Source organism: Gadus macrocephalus, chromosome 3, assembly GCF_031168955.1.
Source record: "Gadus macrocephalus chromosome 3, ASM3116895v1".
NCBI lineage: Eukaryota > Metazoa > Chordata > Actinopteri > Gadiformes > Gadidae > Gadus > Gadus macrocephalus.
The window spans coordinates 1764105-1789297 of NC_082384.1; the positions used below are offsets into that span (position 1 = coordinate 1764105).

Sequence of the window (25193 nt, forward strand, 5' to 3'; positions counted from 1 at the left end):
CATCTGGTTGTGAGTTGGATCAGGGAATGGGGGAAATTTCCGGATAGACCTGGTAAGCCCAAACGAGTAGTGTGGGTGAACTGGGAACGTCTGGAGGAGGCCCCCGTCCTAGGTATCTTCAACTCACACCTCCGGCGGAGCTTTTCTGGCATTCCTGTGGAGGTTGGGGGCATTGAGCCGGAGTGGGCGGTGTTCAAAGCCTCCATTGCTGAAGCTGCGGTGGCTAGCTGTGGCCTCAGGGTCTTAGGCTCCTCAAGGGGCGGTAACCCTCGGACACCGTGGTGGACTACGGTGGTCAGGGAAGCCGTCCGACTGAAGAAGGAGGCCTTCCGGGATATGATATCCTGGAGGACTCCTGACTCGGTTGCAGGGTACCGACAGGCTCGAAGGGCTGCAGCGGCTGCCGTGTCGGAGGCTAAGCAGCGGGTGTGGGAGAAGTTCGGAGAGGCCATGGAGAAGGACTTTCGGTCGGCACCAAAGTGTTTCTGGAAGACTATCCGGCACCTCAGGAGGGGGAAACGGGGAACCATCCAAGCTGTGTACAGTAAGGATGGGACTCTGTTGACCTCAACTGAGGAGGTCGTCGGACATTGGAAGGAACACTTTGAGGAACTCCTGAATCCGAATAACACGCCCTCTATGTTGGAGGCAGAGCTCGAGGTTGACGGTGTTTCGTCGTCAATTTCTCTGGTGGAGGTCACTGAGGTAGTCAAACATCTCCGCAGTGGCAAAGCCCCAGGGATTGTTGAGATCCAGCCAGAAATGCTAAAGGCTCTGGGTGTTGAGGGGCTGTCATGGTTGACACGCCTATTCAACATCGCGTGGGAGTCGGGTACAGTGCCAAAGGAGTGGCAAACCGGGGTGGTGGTTCCCCTGTTCAAAAAGGGGGACCAGAGAGTGTGTGCCAATTACCGGGGTATCACACTTCTCAGCCTCCCTGGTAAAGTCTACTCCAAGGTGCTGGAAAGGAGGGTTCGGCCGATCGTCGAACCTCAGATTGAAGAGGAACAATGCGGTTTTCGCCCCGGACGTGGAACTACGGACCAGCTCTTCACTCTCGCAAGGATCCTGGAGGGGGCCTGGGAGTATGCCCATCCGGTCTACATGTGTTTTGTGGATCTGGAGAAGGCGTATGACCGGGTCCCCCGGGAGAAACTGTGGGAGGTGCTGCGGGAGTATGGGGTAAGGGGGTCTATCCTCAGGGCCATCCAATCTTTGTACTCCCAAAGCGAGAGCTGTGTTCGTGTTCTCGGCAGCCAGTCAGTTTCATTCTCAGTGGGTGCTGGTCTCCGCCAGGGCTGCGCCTTGTCACCAATCCTGTTTGGGATATACATGGACAGGATATCGAGGCGTAGTCGTGGTGGGGAGGGGTTGCAGTTCGGTGGTCTGAGGATCTCGTCACCGCTTTTTGCAGATGATGTGGTCCTCATTGGATCATCGGCCTGTGACCTTCAGCACTCACTGGATCGGCTGGCGGCCGAGTGTGAATCGGCTGGGATGAGGATCAGCACCGCTAAATCTGAGGCCATGACTCTTAGCAGGAAACCGGTGGATTGCTTACTCCGGGTAGGAAATGAGTCCTTAGCCCAAGTGAAGGAGTTCAAGTACCTCGGGGTCTTGTTCGCGAGTGAGGGTACTATGGAGCGTGAGATTGGCCGGAGAATCGGAGCAGCGGGGGCGGTATTGCGTTCGCTTTACCGCACCATTGTAACGAAAAGAGAGCTGAGCCGCAAGGCAAAGCTCTCGATCTACCGGTCGATCTTCGTTCCTATCCTCACCTATGGTCATGAGGGCTGGGTGATGACCGAAAGGACGAGATCGTGGGTACAAGTGGCCGAGATGAGTTTTCTCAGAAGGGTGGCTGGCGTCTCCCTTAGGGATAGGGTGAGAAGCTCAGCCATCCGTGAGGAACTCGGATTAGAGCCGCTGCTCCTTTACTTAGAAAGGAGTCAGCTGAGGTGGTTCGGGCATCTGGTAAGGATGCCCACTGGGCGCCTTCCTTGGGAGGTGTTTCAGGCACGTCCAGTGGGGAGGAGACCTCGGGGAAGACCCAGGACTAGGTGGAGAGATTATATCTCAACACTGGCCTGGGAACGCCTCGGGATCCCCCCGTCAGAGCTGGTCAATGTGGCCCGGGAAAGGGAAGTCTGGGGCCCCCTGCTTGAGCTGCTCCCCCCGCGACCCGACCCCGGATAAGCGGATGAGGATGAGGATATAAAACAAAACACCAGCCTCTTTCGTTTTAAGATATTATGTTAATATTTTGAATATTATTTTAAAATCAAAGAGGCTGGGGTTTTGTTATACATCTCTTTATATTGTATAATTAAGGGTGCACTCACACTAGGCCTTCTGGCCGTGGCCGTTGGCCGTCGCAACTGTGGCCTGGCCACGGTAGGCTCTTGTACACACGTCATCACGTCGTAACACATTATCACCAAGCGTCCGCTGCATGGACCATAATAAAGTCTGCCGCCAGTCAGAGTTTTAACAACAATGGACAACAACACAGAGAACACAGTTCGCACTTAGCAGAGTCTGTTCAGCTAAGTGCTGAAATGGCTAACAGACACTCGACTTCTCTATGGGACCAACGTGAACCAACAGTTGAACCGCTTGACGCTATGTTTACCGTTTAAAGGTTGGGTATGGAATTCGCTTTTTTGGCCATTTTTGCAAAATTACTTGAAATCGTTATCATAACCCACTTACAGCCACTGAGTTAGAAGTACTGACATGAAAATTAAACAGGTCAATCATCTGTGGAACGGGCAGGGCTCGAAAAACTCCAGCCAATGATTTCCAGAGCCACCGAGTTGCATTGGACAGTAAGTATCCACCATCCCCACCACCACCACCAGCAAAGAGAAGGAAAACCCTACGCTAGCCTGGCTCGCTCTCGCGCATCTGTGTTCGCGCTCGTGCATGATAGCGCGTCCAGGTACTTGGAATGGGTGGAGTCAGAGTCAGCGTTGAAGGAGAGGGGGTAGGACCATTTGAGTTGTGTATTTTCAAAATCTGCTGGCGTTTTGCAAATCCCATACCCAACCTTTAATGGGAAAGAAGGCTTGTCTCCTTTATTATGTCCATGGTCGTCGCATGGACTATACGTCATCCAGCTCAGGTTGCGTAGCCGTGTGTGTGCGCGTGTCGGCTCATTATCTGTACCGTAGCGGCCCGTACCGTAGCAGCAAACCTCTCCCAAGTGGCCAAATTGGCCTGGCCTGGCCAGACTGGCCACACTTACACTGGCAGATTTGAGCACGGTTAGGTGTGAAAACGGCCCCGGCCACGGCCAGAGGAAACCCATGGCAACGGGAATCCCGGTCGGATTTATCCGATCGTGTGTGTGTGTGTGTGTGCGTTTGTATTCTACTCTCGCTCGTTCGTAATTCTTATATCAATAGCCTACTCTCCAGTAATATAATAATAGGCTATATAGGAACATAGAGAACCGCCACTGACTTTTTATATGTAGGGTAGGCCTACAGCTGGCATGCCGTGTGAATACGCATATCATTTGTATTCATTCAAGGTTCTGTGGCATAACGGCTCCGAATTGAGAAACGGTTATGAATGACTGCACGTGTAGTTGACAAATCGCGGACCCCAAACAAGGCCGTTGACTAGCAACTTGCTCGAAAATATCAATTTTTCCTGTGCGGGTAGAATTGTCCCAGTGCGGCGGTTCTAGATATGAATGCCTGTTGTATTTCAGTCTTACAGACTATCTGCAAATCACATTTAACTGCATGAATGAAAGCATAACTTGTCTTTTGCTAAGTTAAAGGGAAATATTGACGATATATTTCTTATCAGACAACACTGCTGGGGAGGACGTTAGCAAGCTAGCTAACCAATGTGACACTATCAATCCAATAACTTGTGCCTCACATCAAAAAGTCGAGCTAAAATAACCCAGTCATTTACAGACAAAATCAACCATATCAGGTCAACAATATTTGTAATAATACCATATTTTAGGCTTTAGACACATTTCAATTATCACATTATTCAATTAAACACATTTAACCGCCTGAATTTAAGATTAACCACTTATTAATGCTAAAACTGAGAGGGCCTTACCTTATCATCGAAGTTTCTTCCTCCTCTGTCTTCACTTGGCGGCAAATGGCAGAATGTCTGCTGCTGGTTGACAGTTAAAAGTTGCGGGATCTCCCACAATGCAGTGTGTTAATGTGATTTACTGTGTTTTCACACGAAATGGTCTGATTACAGTATTTGAAATTACAGTATTATATTGGGAACATCACAGTTAGCACCTGTGAAGTGATTTCACAGTAATTTACTGTCAAATATTACAGTTAAATATTGTGAAACCCTGGTAATTATTTACAGTGTATATATATATGCCTACCTGTGTATATTCTGAGAAATGCTCCAATCCAAAATGCATGGGTTTACATTTCGTTCTGTGCAGTACGAATAACGTCTGACAATTGTGCTCTGGGACACAATTCAATAGATTACTTTCCGTGAGCGTGAGAAAGAAAGGTTTTTGAGGGGGTCTGCTGTAAAAAACAGGGAAATCAGAGTATCCCTAATACACTACATTTACCCTTTGATGCATTTGTTGTTTTGACACATACATATGTAGAGGGTGCACTGTACTATCTGCGCACACCCCTTCTGTGGTCGAAGAAAGTATCCCAATTGAAAGGCAATGTATACAATTTTGTTCTGTGTAGCACGAAATAAGTCAGACAATCGTGCTCTGGGGCATGATTCAATAGATTACTTTTCGTGGGCTTGAGAACTAAATGTTTTTGAAGTGGACTGCTGTAAAAAACTGGGAAATGCCTAGTACACTACATTTCCCCTTTGATGCATTTATTGTTTTGAAACAAACATAAATAGAGGTTGCATTGTACTATCTACGCACACCCCTTCTATTCTCTCTCTCTCCCTCACTTTCTCTCTTTCTCTCTCTTTCGTTTCGTTCTTTTGAGCACGATAATTGTCTGAGAAACGTGCGTTCTGTGGAGCACGTTCATTTCAGTTTTAGAGGAGGCATGCTTAAAAAATCTGAAATATTGACATATATAACTAGAGGGTGCACTGAATTGTCTGCGCACACACTCTCTCTCTCATCTGAAAAACGCTCCCATTCAAAATGCATTGTTTTACATTTCGTTCTGTGTAGCACGAAAACATCGGAGAAAGCTCCCGTTCAGAATGCATTGGTTTACATTTCGTTTACATTTCGGAGCACGGTAATTTTATTTATTTATTTATTTTCAGTTTTTGAGGAGGTTTGCTTCAAAAATGCAAACATTGACATATATATAACTAGAGGGTGCACTGTACTATCTGCACCTATCCCTTCTGAAGCACCTTGGAGCACGTTAATTGTCTGAAAAACGCGCGATCTAATGGAGCACGTTCGTTTCAGTTTTTGAGGAGGTCTGCTTAAAAAATCTGAAATATTGTCATATATATCACTTGAGGGTGCACTGTAGGCTACTGTCTGCGCACACACTCTCTCGTCTAAAAAACGTTCCCATTACATTTTGTTCTGTGTAGCACGAAAACATCGGAGAAACGCTCCCATGCAGAATGCATTGGTTTACATTTCGTTCTTTGTAGCACGAAAAAAGTCGAACAATCGTGCTCTGGGACACGATTCCATAGATTAACGGTTGTGCACATGAGCACGAAATCGCGTGTTACCGGGTTGAAACCGGATGACTGTTCCCCTGAAGTCAGGGGGTAAAGGGCATATGAAGCCATCAACACAAGAAGAACACATCTCAACATATGTACAGTATAAGGCCCCGAAACGGGCGGTCAGGAATATCTCCGTAAAGATTGAGTCATTTTGAAACCGCATCGAGCTGTAGAAACGCTGTAGTAAATGTTCAAGGCGCTGTTTCTCCACAGAAAAAGTTGAGGGCATAAAGCCTGCTTGCATACAGCCTGCTCGCTGTATGCAAACGAGGAGATCCAACCTTTTAAATTGAGCAAAAATACTTTTTAATGTTCAGTTAGTAATTAAATTTATCAAGGGGCTTTATTTAAAGCTACAAAAAGAATACAAATAAAATCATAAATAAAAAATTCAACGCAACTCTGATGTCTCTCAGCTGGTGGGGGACTATTGACGTCATCGTTTGCGTTTCAGGCGCCTATACGAATCCTAACACAAAACCGCATAGGTCCGGATAGATTTGATAGATTTCAGAAATGTGCGGTTTCGGGCACCGGATTTGCCGGCTCCGTCTGGACTGTTGGCCGAAACGCACAAGATTTCGTGTGGACGGAGCCTAAGTCGGGTCGTTTTTTGATATTTCTGAAATGTTACATAATTGACCTTTCAATAGTTCCATTGAAAGTTAGATGTTGTAAAACATTTCCACTAAACTCTCTGTGTAAGTAGATTAGTAAACCTCCGGCCTTAGAGGCAGAAAATGATTACATTCCCAAACACCAAGTGGGTATGGCCCTTGAGTAAACCTACCGCCACAAGCAGGCTTGGGGGACCACTGTCCTGTCTCAAGGCATTGGACAAATGGGTTACCAGAAAGGATGTAGTCTCCCGTGCAGCCATATTTGATGGTGTCCTTGTAGTTGCTCATGGTGGGGGAGGACATGTGACCATGATCGATGGGTTCTGGACTGGGGCAGGTTACCACTGAATCAAAGGGAAGGTGGTCAAGCAAAGCAGGATGTTTTAGCTTGTCTTCCCACTAGAAAAAGGTTTACAAGTGCTGGCTGTGTTTGTGTTCCCTGTAAGCCAAGTGGACGATTAAAGACCCTCGCATTCAGAGACACGATTGGTGGAAACAAACATGAAGCAATGACAGTGAAACTCCCTGTTCACCCAGATCTGAGCTCCTCTACCATCCAAATTTAGATTGTTAATCTAATCTGATATCCAAGACTAATTCATGCATAACTTCAGCACAGGGCATTCTCTTAAGAGCCACCGTCACACTTACTATTTTCTCAAGTTCTGATAAAAATAGCGGCAGAGGAAGGAACAATGGTGTACCATTGTAGCATTATTGTCTTACTTTGACACATGGGTGCTACTGTCCAGGTTCCAGAGGAAGTACATTCTGCTCTTGGGTTTCCTATGAGGGCCATAGGAGGCACACATTTGTAAGTCCCTCTCACACCAAATTTGGCTTTTCCCCCAGGGGCCCTCCAAATGTCGTACACAATTCTGGCGTTATCCGGGATAGGAGGTGGACCACAAGTCACAACTGAAAAAACAGACAAAAGGATGTTCAAGCGCAATCAATTGTTTTTGAATGAAGTAAAAGAATTGCAAGAATTCACATTTTCCTAAATATAAATATATATTTAGTTTACTAATTGTTGATTAAAGTGTTGTTTGAGAAATGAGGATACATTTTGTTCACTCATTACGCAACTAGACAGCATGTTTTTAAATGTACACAAACTCACAAATAAATGAGTTCATACCTTTGCACTCTGGACTTGATGCGCTCCATTCTGCATTTTCTTGGCACACAACACTGCTGGCTCCATGCAAATTGTACCTGAACAGACCAAGCCAACAACAATTGCATAACCATTCACTGCAAAAACAGACTATTTTAACTACCTATTTTGGTCAAGTTTTAGAATATTGGAGCATGTGTCCCAAAAAGTACTTTAAAAACGTAGTGAACAAAATGAATTCAGGATACTACACAATATTTAAAAGTTCAGTGTTATTATATCTATAAAAATAAGAATCAAGTGAGTGCATTCAATTCATCATATATATATTTATACACAGTGTTGAAATGTCCTGTTAAGAGACAGTACTTGGTTGATATCTAAGCGTTGGAGGAACTGCTGTATCTCCCTTACCCCTCATTGCAGGTGAAGTTGACTCTACTCTGGTATAAATTGTCCTCAAAGTGCATCTCTGCATTTGATGGGGTATCTATGGCAGGGCACATCTTTGCTAAAGTTGAGAAAAAGGGTAGATTACTTTGACAGGAAGTGCTGCTGGCTCTAGAAGATGGCTCCAGTACTGGCTCAAGTTCGACTGGACAAAGCTAATTTTGATGAATTGAAACCTTGCACTTCAATCGATGACTTGAAACCATCCACTTCAATCGATTGATTGTTCATTCATTCATTCAATTCGTTTTATGAAATATCATAAAGATTGGAAAATATTTTCTTCTTGTAGGCTGCTCATCAGAATAAATGTATACATTTTTTAATGATTGAATCGATGATTCGTGTTTCTACTACAATAAGCAGTCCTTTTTTGCTTTTATATGATGAATGTATTTTGTTTGATCAGAAGTACTCACCCTGACACACAAACTCCGTCCTGCCCCATGTCCCCCGGACGCTGCAGATGATGACCCCCACGCCGCTCTGGGTGGTGTAGCCCGGGGCACAGGTCAGGTGGACCTCTGTCCCCGGAGGAGATAGCAGCTGCAGCCCCAGGGCCTCCACGTGAGGCGTGAGGACTGGTCTGGGACAGCCTGTTGGGGAGAGCATCTCTCTGTTTTCCTCCCTCTTTTAGTTTCACTCATGGACCCTTTCATATGACCATGTCAGTGGAATCACTGAAGAGATCACACTTTTCCTTAGATAGTTAGATTAGCTCAACTTTCAACAGCATAGAAATGTAATACATTCACTGATAACCTTGAAGACATAACCAACCACTCTAAATATCAAGCAAACGGCGGAAAAGGGAACTACTGGAGATAAATAAAGTACGAAAATATATATTGAAACAAATATAAAGCCAAACACAAAACCTCTCACTCACACACACACACACACACACACACACACACACACACACACACACACACACACACACACACACACACACACACACACACACACACACACACATACGCGTTTATAGACTATATCAGGACTTATGAAAAAAACGTGACAAATTGGGACATGCCTTTCCCAAGGTCCACGAGACCTGGGAATCAGAATATTTCCATTCCTTGATTCTAGGAATGCAACCATCTATTCAGATTTAGGCTAGGGCTATATTTTTGTTCAGACCTGATTTTAATGCTACATATGAGGACCTTTTCGGGTTTATGTGACTTATAAGGCCCATAGCAACCAGCCCATACACACACAAACTCTATTTTCAGGTTTATGTGACTTATAAGGCCCATAGCAACCAGCCCACACACACACACTCTATTTTCAGGTTAATGTGAATTATAAAGACCCTAGAATACACAAAATAGGATCTGTATTTTAACTGGGGTCCGGTTATATATGTAGAAATGTCAAAACCCCAGACAGCCCGGGTAACCTTCAACAGAAAGGATTATCCATGTTCACATAGCTCTTAAATATAATATATTCTCAGTCTACTGTTTAAGTCGTATTATTGTTATTTGTGACAATATATAAAAATTCGTAGCAAATATTCACGTAATAAAAAAAGGCGGAACACTTTTTGCATTGCTTACTTTTATTGAGTGCCAGCAAAAAAAATACAAGCAAAAAACAAGATCAATTGGAATGGATCTACCTAGTCATCTTCCTTTTTAATGCTACGTTTCTGTTGTGTACGTAGTACTTGATGGCAACCCAGTCTCGGTCTTTCAGAGCTACTGGCTCTGCCTGGAGGCAGGAGTCACAGTCCTTTTTGCCAGGTATTCTGCAGCTTGTAATGAAGTTAAGCAAATGGCGCTCAACAGCCTTCACTTCCTCACCGGTCCACTTGCTTCTCACCTTCACAGCTTTCATAAATGGAAACAAAATACAACTGATTAACAATGGAACAAATGGCTCTGCTAACGTGACAAATGGGGGATATGATACAAAGGATTCTAGTTAGTAGTTATATGATATATGTTATCAATACATTTTTCTAATAAAGTAATGAATACAAAATGCTTACTAACCTTGCTTTCTTTTGGAGCCCTTTGAAGAAGCTTGGGATGTGACTATTTTGTGACTCATGTTTACGTCATCCAAGGTGGTTGATTCAGGAGTGCCCTCCATGTTGTCCAGGCTGGTTGACTCGGAAGTGCCCTCCATGTTGTCCAGGGTGATTGACTCAGATGTGCCCTCCATATTGTCCAGGGTGGTTGACTCGGAAGTACCCTCCATGTTGTCCAGGGTGGTTGACTCGGAAATGCCCTCCATGTTGTCCAGGCTGGTTGACTCAGGAGTGTGCCTCAGAAGTGTCTGGTCGCTAGCAGTCTCAGTTATTGAGCCTTTGCAAAGTAATAATGATTGTGATGTTATTCTATGAGCTTTCTGACAATACGTTGGTTTGCTTGCATTATTCACTGTAAAAAACCTCAGTGTCAGGCAATATGCAATTCTACATTATCATTTAGATTTTAGATGTAAACATAAGCTGAATGCAAATTCATGAATGTAGAATTACTTGAGGATCATTTCGATAATCCCCCAGAAATGTTAATTTATGTGACATAACTTAAAGATATTACAGCATATATACAAGTCAGGATACCTTTGCATTGATGTAGGTCAGCAACGTTTTCTTCGCTGGAATCATCACTCATTTCTACTTCATCTGGTTGGGTAAAAAACAGTTCAGGCAAATCATTTAAATTAAGGACTAAGAACACTTATAATAGTTATATTTGAAGTGGTTAAAAACTATATTTCAAATAAAATGTTACCTTCAGGATTGACCTCAATGTCATCCAGCCCTTTCCCCTGCAGGTAAGGCAGTCTTCCTTTTTCGAGTGATATCAGGAGTTTGCTGACTTTTGCGAGCTGAAGGGTACTCTCTGGAAGCCGATAGAATTCTCTATGGACACGGATGTCGTGTCCTAGAAAGGTGGCAAGTTGATCCATTTCATTTTCTTTGAGATTTAGTAGTGTGGACAAAGTGGCCACTTGTTTCCGCAATCTTGTTGAGGTGAGAGCCTCTGGGTTCTTTGCACCACATTGCTTTGCATACTTACGAAAGCAGTCAGAGCCTCTGTAATGGGAAAGGACACCTGGCCGTGCAAACATGTACACATTTTCTTTGTGGACTTGACACTCTTTCCTGCTTTTCATTAGGAGGTCCATAGCAGCGATCATGTCGGGGGTTAGAAGCACTGGAACCTTTCTTGACCTTTTACCACGAATCTCAACTCTCTCAAAGTGCTCTGCAAGCTTCTTCTCGAAGTCGGTAAGGCCCCTCACAATGTCTGGATTCAGCTCTGTACGATCCCTGGATGTGAAAGTCTGAAGCTCCATTTTTGAAACTTCACCTTCCCGCCTTCTGTTAAATAGTACTACCTGCGTCAAAGTCACTTTAGCAAGATTTCCAAAGCTTTTGCTGTTGGGTTCTTCCTCAAGGTCCTTCATGCGCTTAACACGCTCAGCAGCAAGAAACTTGTGCAGCACCGACACATCCTCTGTAAAGGGTAAAACCTGTGGTTTATTCCATTTGGCTTGTTGAAGTGTTCCCAATGCGGCAGCAGAAATGGACTCTGTCCACTTTTTCTGATGTAGAGTGGCAAATTGCTTTGCAGACTCCGCAACGGCAGGGCGATTTGCAATGATGGCATTGCATTGCACAATGCCTGCAACTTTGGCTAAACTGTGTCCCAATTTCAAAGCCAATGATGGGATTTTATATGAGTTGCTTTCGACATCATAACCAGCAACAGATCTAACTGCCTGTATCACATGCGGAAAGTTACAAGGCATAACAAGGTCTTCGGTGCTCTTCAAAGGTGTTATAGCTCTTGCCGTTATCAATAGTCTTGCCATCTCTCTCATTTTTTGGCGTATGTAGTCATTCCTTCTTTCATACGGTTTCCTGGAATTGAACAGTGACTCGCCGATACAAAGGATCACAGTTTCACTCCTTACAACCGAAGAAACGTCATCCTGGTTCATTTCACAAGCAATCTTCCAAACAGTTTCCTTAACTGAGTCAGGTCTTGGTAAGTGCATTTGAATCCTTTTTCGGCCAACTTGAGGCTCTTCCTCAACAGTCTTTTTCGGGCAGTTTCTCACATGTCTCCATAAAGAGTTTCTTGCATACAGTCCTTCGCAAAATTTGCAGTGACGGAAGTCATCAGATTGTTTTGCAGTACTGGGTCTTCTACAAGCAACCATCTCTCCAGTGCCACAGCTTGCCACTTCAGCATTATGGTCAAAGTTTCCTCTCTTCTTAATAGAGCGTAACAACTCGCTTCTTTTGCGGGATCTTTTATCAAAACTGAAAGCCATTGCAACATCAGGCTCTTCACTGTGCACGGATTCAAGATGTCTTGCCAATTTAGAAATGGCCTTTTTACAATAAAGACAAAATTGCTTCTTGTTGTACTTGCTTCCTTTTGCATTTATTGGCAATGGTGTGACATTTATGGAGCTTTTCTGCTGTGATGGTTTCTTTAATGAATTGGCACTGCAGCTTATCACTGAAGCACAATGATTGCTGCTCATCTTTGAAGAACTCAATGTTCTAGGTACCTCTGAACTGGTGGCACCATCCCCCTTCATGATTTTGAGTTCTTGACTAGCAGTACTTATAATTGAAGCATCCGAGGAATTGCCACATGAGGCTGGAACATAGTCAGCATCATCAAAGTCCGTAGCATCCGAAGATTCCTCAAATAAGTCAGTGGAGGTCTGAAGGAAAATGGAGAAAAAAAGGCTTCTAATTCTGTCAATAACTTACGCATGCATTAATAGCTAGGGTATCATTAACCCTATAGTACCATCACAATGTGCATAACATCTACAAACTCACCGAATAATTAATTCTGGTGACCTGAATCAAAGATCTCTTGGCTATCTCTTTTTGAGCCTCCTGGTAACGATCTTCACAACGACCATGATGGCGCTTCAGATTTTTTAGACGGCAGATTTTTCTAAGCTTTACAAATCAAAAGGAAAATACTTACTTGAAACTCTAGAATGTTTCCTCACATCATAATTACCCCAAGGTGTGAAAATATGAACTATTTGAACTTATGACCAGAATGCAGCGTTCTTACCTGCTCTGCAGTAGGACACTGGTGGAAGGGGACAGTTCCAGAGGACTTGCTTGCCTTGAATGAAATGATGAACAATAAATATTATTTTGTATAAACACAGGACTTAAACGTGGAATTAGGATATATTATACTTTGCTGCATTGACTATGCATGTAGGGACCACAGTTGCAAGGAAAATAATTCAAACGTGGATCTGGGCGTTTTTATGTAAGGATCTATAGAAATAGTTAAAACTAAAATATCTGCTACCCAACAATATGAGGACCTCGTAACACACACACACTCTACTCTTGTTGGGTCATACCATGTTGGGACGTCATCTGAAACACATTTAAGCCTTGCACAGACTAAGTACAAAATGAGGACCTGACGACTGAACACATCTAGGGTCAAGGTTCCTGACATCGAGCTATCCTTTTGTTGTCAAAGAAAGCTGAACATCCCAAACACAAATGTAAATGGATCTAATGCCGTAGAAATTAAATCAAGCAAATTGATACGAAGTATGTTAAATGGGCAAAATCATTGCCAAAGGGGAAAAAAACATAGGATTTAGTGAGAATAAAGTATAATTTTATGTTTTGAGGGGCGGTTAGTTCTGTCAAATGGTAAGGCTAATTTTGTTAACGCTATGATATTGAACCAACTTATGGAAATGTTTATATTGTGAACATTTTGCACATAAAGGTTGGTTGTGATAGTCAGAAGCCATTTCATATCAAGTTGGAATGAACTGAGACATCTATTTAGTTTAAATAGAAACGATCTACAATAAATGTGTAATAACCTGTAGGATGGATGAAGTGGATCTCTGGCTCACTTCTGGGTCCACTGAAGTATGAGCTGGGATCATGCCACTTGGTGTCTGAAACGAAATACAACAATAACCTGTCAGAAATATTCTGTATTATAATATAGATCAAATCTAGTTCGTAAACTAATGATCATACTCATTTAATTTACAATATATTCCTACCACCTGTCTATCATAATCGCCTTTGGAATGAGACTCATTGCTGAGGTCAAGGGCTGCATTGACTTTGCATGTAGGGACCACAGATGTTAGTTAAAATAATTCCCACGTGGATCTGGGCTTTTTATGTAACTCTATAGAAATGGTTCAAACTGAAATAACTGCTACCCAACAATATGAGGACCGTGTAACACACACACACACACTCTACTCTTGTTGGGTCATACCATATTGGGACGTCACCTGAAACACATTCAAGCCTTGCACAGACTAAGTACAAAATGAGGACCTGACGACTGAACACATCTAGAGTGAAGGCTCCTGACTTTGACGTATCCTTTTGTTCTCAAAGAAAGCTGAAAAGCCCCAACACTAATGTAAATGGATCTACTGCCGTAGAAATTAAATCACGCAAATTGATAAGAAGCATGTTAAATGGGCAAAATCATTGCCACAGGGGGAAAAAACATCGGATTTAGTGAGAATAAAGATTAATTTTATGTTTTGAGGGGCGGTTAGTTCTGTCAAATGGTATGGCTAATTTTGTTAACGCTATGATATTGAACCAACTTACGGAAATGTTGATATTGTGAACATTTTGCACAAAAAGGTTGGTTGTGATAGTCACAAGCCATTTCATATATATATTGGAATGAACTGAGACATCAATTTAAATAGAAACGATCTACAATAAATGTGTAATAACCTGTTGGATGGATGAAGTGGATCTCTGGCTCACTTCTGGGTCCACTGAAGTATGAGCTGGGATCATGCCACTTGGTGTCTGAAACGAAATACGACAATAACCTGTCAGAAATATTCTGGATTACAATATAGATCAAATCTAGTTAGTAAACTAATGATCATACTCATTTAATTTACAATATATTCCTACCACCTGTCTATCATAATCGTCTTTGGAATGAGACTCATTGCTGAGGTCAAGGGCTGCATTGGCTTTGCATGTAGGGACCACAGATGTTAGTTAAAATAATTCCCACGTGGATCTGGGCTTTTTATGTAACTCTATAGAAATGGTTCAAACTAAAATAACTGCTACCCAACAATATGAGGACCGTGTAACACACACACTCTACGCTTGTTGGGTCATACCATATTGGGACGTCATCTGAAACACATTTAAGCCTTGAACAGACTAAGTACAAAATGAGGACCTGACGACTGAACACATCTAGGGTCAAGGTTCCTGACATTGAGTTATCCTTTTGTTCTCAAAGAAAGCTGAAAAGCCCCAACACTAATGTAAATGGATCTACTGCCGTAGAAATTAAATCACGCAAATTGATAAGAAGTATGTTAAATGGGCAAAATCATTGCCAAAGGGGAAAAAAAAAAAAGGATTCAGTGAGAATAGAGATTCATTTTATGTTTTGAGGGGCGGTTAGTTCTGTCAAATGGTAAGGCTAATTTTGTTAACGCTATGATATTGAACCAACTCATGGAAATGTTGATATTGTGAACATTTTGCACAAAAAGGTTGGTTGTGATAGTCACAAGCCATTTCATATATATATTGGAATGAACTGAGACATTTATTTAAATAGAAACGATCTACAATAAGTGTGTAATAACCTGTTGGATGGATGAAGTGGATCTCGGGCTCACTTCTGGGTCCACTGAAGTATGAGCTGGGATCATGACACTTGGTGTCTGAAACGAAATACAACAATAACCTGTCAGAAATATTCTGGATTACAATATAGATCAAATCTAGTTAGTAAACTAATGATCATACTCATTTAATTTACAATATATTCCTACCACCTGTCTATCATAATCGCTTTTGGAATGAGACTCATTGCTGAGGTCAAGGGCAGCATTGACTTTGCATGTAGGGACCACAGATGTTAGTTAAAATAATTCCCACGTGGATCTGGGCTTTTTATGTAACTCTATAGAAATGGTTCAAACTAAAATAACTGCTACCCAACAATATGAGGACCGTGTAACACACACACACTCTACTCTTGTTGGGTCATACCATATTGGGACGTCATCTGAAACACATTTAAGCCTTGCACAGACAAAGTACAAAATGAGGACCTGACGACTGAACACATCTAGAGTCAAGGTTCCCGACATCGAGTTATCCTTTTGTTGTCAAAGAAAGCTGAAAAGCCCCAACACTAATGTAAATGGATCTACTGCCGTGGAAATTAAATCAAGCAAATTGATAAGAAGTATGTTAAATGGGCAAAATCATTGCCACAGGGGGAAAAAACATCGGATTTAGTGAGAATAAAGATTAATTTTATGTTTTGAGGGGCGGTTAGTTCTGTCAAATGGTAAGGCTAATTTTGTTAACGCTATGATATTGAACCAACTCATGGAAATGTTGATATTGTTAAAATTTTGCACAAAAAGGTTGGTTGTGATAGTCAGAAGCCATATCATATCAAGTTGGAATGAACTGAGACATCTATTTAATTTAAATAGAAACGATCTACAATAAGTGTGTAATAACCTGTTGGATGGATGAAGTGGATCTCGGGCTCACTTCTGGGTCCACTGAAGTATGAGCTGGGATCATGCCACTTGGTGTCTGAAACGAAATACAACAATAACCTATCAGAAATATTCTGTATTATAATATAGATCAAATCTAGTTAGTAAACTAATGATCATACTCATTTAATTTACAATATATTCCTACCACCTGTCTATCATAATCGTCTTTGGAATGAGACTCATTGCAAAGGTCAAGGGCTGCATTGGCTTTGCATGTAGGGACCACAGATGTTAGTTAAAATAATTCCCACGTGGATCTGGGCTTTTTATGTAACTCTATAGAAATGGTTCAAACTAAAATAACTGCTACCCAACAATATGAGGACCGTGTAACACACACACTCTACTCTTGTTGGGTCATACCATATTGGGACGTCATCTGAAACACATTCAAGCCTTGCACAGACTAAGTACAAAATGAGGACCTGACGACTGAACACATCTAGAGTCAAGGTTCCTGACATTGAGTTATCCTTTTGTTCTCAAAGAAAGCTGAAAAGCCCCAACACTAATGTAAATGGATCTGCTGCCGTAGAAATTAAATCACGCAAATTGATAAGAAGTATGTTAAATGGGCAAAATCATTGCCACAGGGGAAAAAACATAGGATTTAGTGAGAATAAAGTATAATTTTATGTTTTGAGGGGCGGTTAGTTCTGTCAAATGGTATGGCTAATTTTGTTAACGCTATGATATTGAACCAACTTATGAAAATGTTTATGTTGTGAAAATTGTGCACATAAAGGTTGGTTGTGATAGTCAGAAGCCATTTCATAGATATTTTGGAATGAACTGAGACATCAATTTAAATAGAAACGATCTACAATAAGTGTGTAATAACCTGTTGGATGGATGAAGTGGATCTCTGGCTCACTTCTGGGTCCACTGAAGTATGAGCTGGGATCATGCCACTTGGTGTCTGAAACGAAATACAACAATAACCTGTCAGAAATATTCTGGATTACAATATAGATCAAATCTAGTTAGTAAACTAATGATCATACTAATTAAATTTACAATATATTCCTACCACCTGTCTATCATAATCGTCTTTGGAATGAGACTCATTGCTGAGGTCAAGGGCTGCATTGACTTTGCATGTAGGGACCACAGATGTTAGTTAAAATAATTCCCACGTGGATCTGGGCTTTTTATGTAACTCTATAGAAATGGTTCAAACTAAAATAACTGCTACCCAACAATATGAGGACTGTGTAACACACACACTCTACGCTTGTTGGGTCATACCATATTGGGACGTCATCTGAAACACATTTAAGCCTTGAACAGACTAAGTACAAAATGAGGACCTGACGACTGAACACATCTAGGGTCAAGGTTCCTGACATTGAGTTATCCTTTTGTTCTCAAAGAAAGCTGAAAAGCCCCAACACTAATGTAAATGGATCTACTGCCGTGGAAATTAAATCACGCAAATTGATAAGAAGTATGTTAAATGGGCAAAATCATTGCGACAGGGGAAAAAAAACATAGGATTCAGTGAGAATAGAGATTAATTTTATGTTTTGAGGGGCGGTTAGTTCTGTCAAATGGTAAGGCTAATTTTGTTAACGCTATGATATTGAACCAACTCATGGAAATGTTGATATTGTGAACATTTTGCACAAAAAGGTTGGTTGTGATAGTCAGAAACCATTTCATATACATATTGGAATGAACTGAGACATTTATTTAAATAGAAACGATCTACAATAAGTGTGTAATAACCTGTTGGATGGATGAAGTGGATCTCGGGCTCACTTCTGGGTCCACTGAAGTATGAGCTGGGATCATGACACTTGGTGTCTGAAACGAAATACAACAATAACCTGTCAGAAATATTCTGGATTACAATATAGATCAAATCTAGTTAGTAAACTAATGATCATACTCATTTAATTTACAATATATTCCTACCACCTGTCTATCATAATCGCATTTGGAATGAGACTCATTGCTGAGGTCAAGGGCAGCATTGACTTTGCATGTAGGGACCACAGATGTTAGTTAAAATAATTCCCACGTGGATCTGGGCTTTTTATGTAACTCTATAGAAATGGTTCAAACTAAAATAACTGCTACCCAACAATATGAGGACCGTGTAACACACACACACTCTACTCTTGTTGGGTCATACCATATTGGGACGTCATCTGAAACACATTTAAGCCTTGCACAGACAAAGTACAAAATGAGGACCTGACGACTGAACACATCTAGAGTCAAGGTTCCCGACATCGAGTTATCCTTTTCTTGTCAAAGAAAGCTGAAAAGCCCCAACACTAATGTAAATGGACCTGCTGCCGTGGAAATTAAATCAAGCAAATTGATAAGAAGTATGTTAAATGGGCAAAATCATTGCCACAGGGGGAAAAAACATCGGATTTAGTGAGAATAAAGATTAATTTTATGTTTTGAGGGGCGGTTAGTTCTGTCAAATGGTAAGGCTAATTTTGTTAACGCTATGATATTGAACCAACTCATGGAAATGTTGATATTGTGAAAATTTTGCACTAAAAGGTTGGTTGTGATAGTCAGAAGCCATATCATATCAAGTTGGAATGAACTGAGACATCTATTTAATTTAAATAGAAACGATCTACAATAAGTGTGTAATAACCTGTTGGATGGATGAAGTGGATCTCGGGCTCACTTCTGGGTCCACTGAAGTATGAGCTGGGATCATGCCACTTGGTGTCTGAAACGAAATACAACAATAACCTGTCAGAAATATTCTGTATTATAATATAGATCAAATCTAGTTAGTAAACTAATGATCATACTCATTTAATTTACAATATATTCCTACCACCTGTCTATCATAATCGTCTTTGGAATGAGACTCATTGCTGAGGTCAAGGGCTGCATTGGCTTTGCATGTAGGGACCACAGATGTTAGTTAAAATAATTCCCACGTGGATCTGGGCTTTTTATGTAACTCTATAGAAATGGTTCAAACTAAAATAACTGCTACCCAACAATATGAGGACCGTGTAACACACACACACTCTACTCTTGTTGGGTCATACCATATTGGGACGTCATCTGAAACACATTTAAGCCTTGCACAGACAAAGTACAAAATGAGGACCTGACGACTGAACACATCTAGAGTCAAGGTTCCCGACATCGAGTTATCCTTTTCTTGTCAAAGAAAGCTGAAAAGCCCCAACACTAATGTAAATGGATCTACTGCCGTGGAAATTAAATCAAGCAAATTGAAAAGAAGTATGTTAAATGGGCAAAATCATTGCCACAGGGGGAAAAAACATCGGATTTAGTGAGAATAAAGATTAATTTTATGTTTTGAGGGGCGGTTAGTTCTGTCAAATGGTAAGGCTAATTTTGTTAACGCTATGATATTGAACCAACTCATGGAAATGTTGATATTGTTAAAATTTTGCACAAAAAGGTTGGTTGTGATAGTCAGAAGCCATATCATATCAAGTTGGAATGAACTGAGACATCTATTTAATTTAAATAGAAACGATCTACAATAAGTGTGTAATAACCTGTTGGATGGATGAAGTGGATCTCGGGCTCACTTCTGGGTCCACTGAAGTATGAGCTGGGATCATGCCACTTGGTGTCTGAAACGAAATACAACAATAACCTATCAGAAATATTCTGTATTATAATATAGATCAAATCTAGTTAGTAAACTAATGATCATACTCATTTAATTTACAATATATTCCTACCACCTGTCTATCATAATCGTCTTCGGAATGAGACTCATTGCTGAGGTCAAGGGCAGCATTGGCTTTGCATGTAGGGACCACAGATGTTAGTTAAAATAATTCCCACGTGGATCTGGGCTTTTTATGTAACTCTATAGAAATGGTTCAAACTAAAATAACTGCTACCCAACAATATGAGGACCGTGTAACACACACACACTCTACTCTTGTTGGGTCATACCATATTGGGACGTCATCTGAAACACATTTAAGCCTTGCACAGACTAAGTACAAAATGAGGACCTGACGACTGAACACATCTAGAGTCAAGGTTTCTGACATTGAGTTATCCTTTTGTTCTCAAAGAAAGCTGAAAAGCCCCAACACTAATGTAAATGGATCTGCTGCCGTAGAAATTAAATCACGCAAATTGATAAGAAGTATGTTAAATGGGCAAAATCATTGCCACAGGGGAAAAAACATAGGATTTAGTGAGAATAAAGTATAATTTTATGTTTTGAGGGGCGGTTAGTTCTGTCAAATGGTATGGCTAATTTTGTTAACGCTATGATATTGAACCAACTTATGAAAATGTTTATGTTGTGAAAATTGTGCACATAAAGGTTGGTTGTGATAGTCAGAAGCCATTTCATAGATATTTTGGAATGAACTGAGACATCAATTTAAATAGAAACGATCTACAATAAGTGTGTAATAACCTGTTGGATGGATGAAGTGGATCTCTGGCTCACTTCTGGGTCCACTGAAGTATGAGCTGGGATCATGCCACTTGGTGTCTGAAACGAAATACAACAATAACCTGTCAGAAATATTCTGGATTACAATATAGATCAAATCTAGTTAGTAAACTAATGATCATACTAATTAAATTTACAATATATTCCTACCACCTGTCTATCATAATCGTCTTTGGAATGAGACTCATTGCTGAGGTCAAGGGCTGCATTGACTTTGCATGTAGGGACCACAGATGTTAGTTAAAATAATTCCCACGTGGATCTGGGCTTTTTATGTAACTCTATAGAAATGGTTCAAACTAAAATAACTGCTACCCAACAATATGAGGACCGTGTAACACACACACTCTACTCTTGTTGGGTCATACCATATTGGGACGTCATCTGAAACACATTTAAGCCTTGCACAGACTAAGTACAAAATGAGGACCTGACGACTGAACACATCTAGAGTCAAGGTTCCCGACATCGAGTTATCCTTTTGTTGTCAAAGAAAGCTGAAAAACCCAAACACTAATGCAAATGGATCTTCTGCCGTGGAAATTAAATCAAGCAAATTGATAAGAAGTATGTTAAATGGGCAAAATCATTGCCACAGGGGGAAAAAACATCGGATTTAGTGAGAATAAAGATTAATTTTATGTTTTGAGGGGCGGTTAGTTCTGTCAAATGGTAAGGCTAATTTTGTTAACGCTATGATATTGAACCAACTTATGGAAATGTTGATATTGTGAACATTTTGCACAAAAAGGTTGGTTGTGATAGTCACAAGCCATTTCATATATATATTGGAATGAACTGAGACATTTATTTAAATAGAAACGATCTACAATAAGTGTGTAATAACCTGTTGGATGGATGAAGTGGATCTCGGGCTCACTTCTGGGTCCACTGAAGTATGAGCTGGGATCATGCCACTTGGTGTCTGAAACGAAATACAACAATAACCTGTCAGAAATATTCTGGATTACAATATAGATCAAATCTAGTTAGTAAACTAATGATCATACTCATTTAATTTACAATATATTCCTACCACCTGTCTATCATAATCGCCTTTGGAATGAGACTCATTGCTGAGGTCAAGGGCTGCATTGGCTTTGCATGTAGAGACCACAGATGTTAGTTAAAATAATTCCCACGTAGATCTGGGCTTTTTATGTAACTCTATAGAAATGGTTCAAACTAAAATAACTGCTACCCAACAATATGAGGACCGTGTAACACACACACTCTACTCTTGTTGGGTCATACCATATTGGGACGTCATCTGAAACACATTCAAGCCTTGCACAGACAAAGTACAAAATGAGGACCTGACGACTGAACACATCTAGAGTCAAGGTTCCTGACATTGAGTTATCCTTTTGTTCTCAAAGAAAGCTGAAAAGCCCCAACACTAATGTAAATGGATCTACTGCCGTGGAAATTAAATCACGCAAATTGATAAGAAGTATGTTAAATGGGCAAAATCATTGCCAAAGGGGAAAAAAAACATAGGATTCAGTGAGAATAGAGATTAATTTCATGTTTTGAGGGGCGGTTAGTTCTGTCAAATGGTAAGGCTAATTTTGTTAACGCTATGATATTGAACCAACTCATGGAAATATTGATATTGCGAAAATTTTGCACAAAAAGGTTGGTTGTGATAGTCAGAAACCATTTCATATACATATTGGAATGAACTGAGACATTAATTTAATTTAAATAGAAACGATCTACAATAAATGTGCAATAACCTGTTGGATGGATGAAGTGGATCTCTGGCTCACTTCTGGGTACACTGAAGTATGAGCTGGGATCATGCCACTTGGTGTCTGAAACGAAATACAACAATAACCTGTCAGAAATATTCTGTATTATAATATAGATCAAATCTAGTTAGTAAACTAATGATCATACTCATTTAATTTACAATATATTCCTACCACCTGTCTATCATAATCGCCTTTGGAATGAGACTCATAGCTGAGGTCAAGGGCTGCATTGGCTTTGCATGTAGGGACCACAGATGTTAGTTAAAATAATTCCCACGTGGATCTGGGCTTTTTATGTAACTCTATAGAAATGGTTCAAACTAAAATAACTGCTACCCAACAATACGAGGACCTTGTAACACACACACTCTACTCTTGTTGGGTCATACCATATTGGGACGTCATCTGAAACACATTTAAGCCTTGCACAGACAAAGTACAAAATGAGGACCTGACGACTGAACACATCTAGAGTCAAGGTTCCTGACATTGAGTTATCCTTTTGTTCTCAAAGAAAGCTGAAAAGCCCCAACACTAATGTAAATGGATCTACTGCCGTGGAAATTAAATCACGCAAATTGATAAGAAGTATGTTAAATGGGCAAAATCATTGCCAAAGGGGAAAAAAAACATAGGATTCAGTGAGAATAGAGATTAATTTCATGTTTTGAGGGGCGGTTAGTTCTGTCAAATGGTAAGGCTAATTTTGTTAACGCTATGATATTGAACCAACTCATGGAAATATTGATATTGCGAAAATTTTGCACAAAAAGGTTGGTTGTGATAGTCAGAAACCATTTCATATACATATTGGAATGAACTGAGACATTAATTTAATTTAAATAGAAACGATCTACAATAAATGTGCAATAACCTGTTGGATGGATGAAGTGGATCTCTGGCTCACTTCTGGGTACACTGAAGTATGAGCTGGGATCATGCCACTTGGTGTCTGAAACGAAATACAACAATAACCTGTCAGAAATATTCTGTATTATAATATAGATCAAATCTAGTTAGTAAACTAATGATCATACTCATTTAATTTACAATATATTCCTACCACCTGTCTATCATAATCGCCTTTGGAATGAGACTCATAGCTGAGGTCAAGGGCTGCATTGGCTTTGCATGTAGGGACCACAGATGTTAGTTAAAATAATTCCCACGTGGATCTGGGCTTTTTATGTAACTCTATAGAAATGGTTCAAACTAAAATAACTGCTACCCAACAATACGAGGACCTTGTAACACACACACTCTACTCTTGTTGGGTCATACCATATTGGGACGTCATCTGAAACACATTTAAGCCTTGCACAGACAAAGTACAAAATGAGGACCTGACGACTGAACACATCTAGAGTCAAGGTTCCTGACATTGAGTTATCCTTTTGTTCTCAAAGAAAGCTGAAAAGCCCCAACACTAATGTAAATGGATCTACTGCCGTGGAAATTAAATCACGCAAATTGATAAGAAGTATGTTAAATGGGCAAAATCATTGCCAAAGGGGGAAAAAAACATAGGATTCAGTGAGAATAGAGATTAATTTCATGTTTTGAGGGGCGGTTAGTTCTGTCAAATGGTAAGGCTAATTTTGTTAACGCTATGATATTGAACCAACTCATGGAAATATTGATATTGCGAAAATTTTGCACAAAAAGGTTGGTTGTGATAGTCAGAAACCATTTCATATACATATTGGAATGAACTGAGACATTAATTTAATTTAAATAGAAACGATCTACAATAAATGTGCAATAACCTGTTGGATGGATGAAGTGGATCTCTGGCTCACTTCTGGGTACACTGAAGTATGAGCTGGGATCATGCCACTTGGTGTCTGAAACGAAATACAACAATAACCTGTCAGAAATATTCTGTATTATAATATAGATCAAATCTAGTTAGTAAACTAATGATCATACTCATTTAATTTACAATATATTCCTACCACCTGTCTATCATAATCGCCTTTGGAATGAGACTCATAGCTGAGGTCAAGGGCTGCATTGGCTTTGCATGTAGGGACCACAGATGTTAGTTAAAATAATTCCCACGTGGATCTGGGCTTTTTATGTAACTCTATAGAAATGGTTCAAACTAAAATAACTGCTACCCAACAATACGAGGACCTTGTAACACACACACTCTACTCTTGTTGGGTCATACCATATTGGGACGTCATCTGAAACACATTTAAGCCTTGCACAGACTAAGTACAAAATGAGGACCTGACGACTGAACACATCTAGGGTCAAGGTTCCTGACATTGAGTTATCCTTTTGTTCTCAAAGAAAGCTGAAAAGCCCCAACACTAATGTAAATGGATCTACTGCCGTAGAAATTAAATCACGCAAATTGATAAGAAGTATGTTAAATGGGCAAAATCATTGCCACAGGGGAAAAAACATAGGATTCAGTGAGAATAAAGTATAATTTTATGTTTTGAGGGGCGGTTAGTTCTGTCAAATGGTAAGGCTAATTTTGTTAACGCTATGATATTGAACCAACTTATGGAAATGTTTATATTGTGAAAATT

General features: G+C 40.6%; 2 protein-coding genes across 3 annotated transcripts in view; both read right to left on the bottom strand.

The window, feature by feature from the left end:
* LOC132453323 (beta-2-glycoprotein 1-like) overlaps window positions 1–25193 on the bottom strand; it is a 55248-nt gene that overhangs the window by 26533 nt on the left and 3522 nt on the right. Inside the window, exons 2-6 of one of the 2 annotated variants that reach the window (XM_060046165.1) lie at window positions 8298–8474; window positions 7843–7939; window positions 7450–7526; window positions 7035–7226; window positions 6479–6652 (exon numbers count right to left, since the gene is read on the bottom strand). In XM_060046165.1, coding sequence (XP_059902148.1) covers window positions 6479–6652; window positions 7035–7226; window positions 7450–7526; window positions 7843–7939; window positions 8298–8474 — 717 coding nt within the window. The remainder of the gene's footprint in view (window positions 1–6478; window positions 6653–7034; window positions 7227–7449; window positions 7527–7842; window positions 7940–8297; window positions 8475–25193) is intronic. The other variant, XM_060046166.1, reaches the window with a different exon arrangement.
* Window positions 8734–12287, bottom strand: LOC132453293 (uncharacterized). The gene is made up of 4 exons (XM_060046125.1): window positions 10632–12287; window positions 10460–10522; window positions 9882–10196; window positions 8734–9716 (listed from the first exon to the last, which is right to left on the bottom strand). Exons 1-4 carry the CDS (start codon window positions 12181–12183, stop codon window positions 9502–9504), a joined length of 2145 nt encoding a protein of 714 aa, XP_059902108.1. The 5' UTR covers window positions 12184–12287; the 3' UTR covers window positions 8734–9501.

Excerpts from the sequence above, each read along its gene's own strand:
- LOC132453293 (XM_060046125.1), bottom strand. The coding sequence starts at position 12,183 with ATGGCTTTCAGTTTTGATAAAAGATCCCGCAAAAGAAGCGAGTTGTTA. Across the intron at positions 10,197-10,459 it reads TGACCTACATCAATGCAAAG|GCTCAATAACTGAGACTGCT; the intron begins GTATCCTGACTT and ends TACTTTGCAAAG. Across the intron at positions 9,717-9,881 it reads GGGCTCCAAAAGAAAGCAAG|CTGTGAAGGTGAGAAGCAAG; the intron begins GTTAGTAAGCAT and ends CATTTATGAAAG.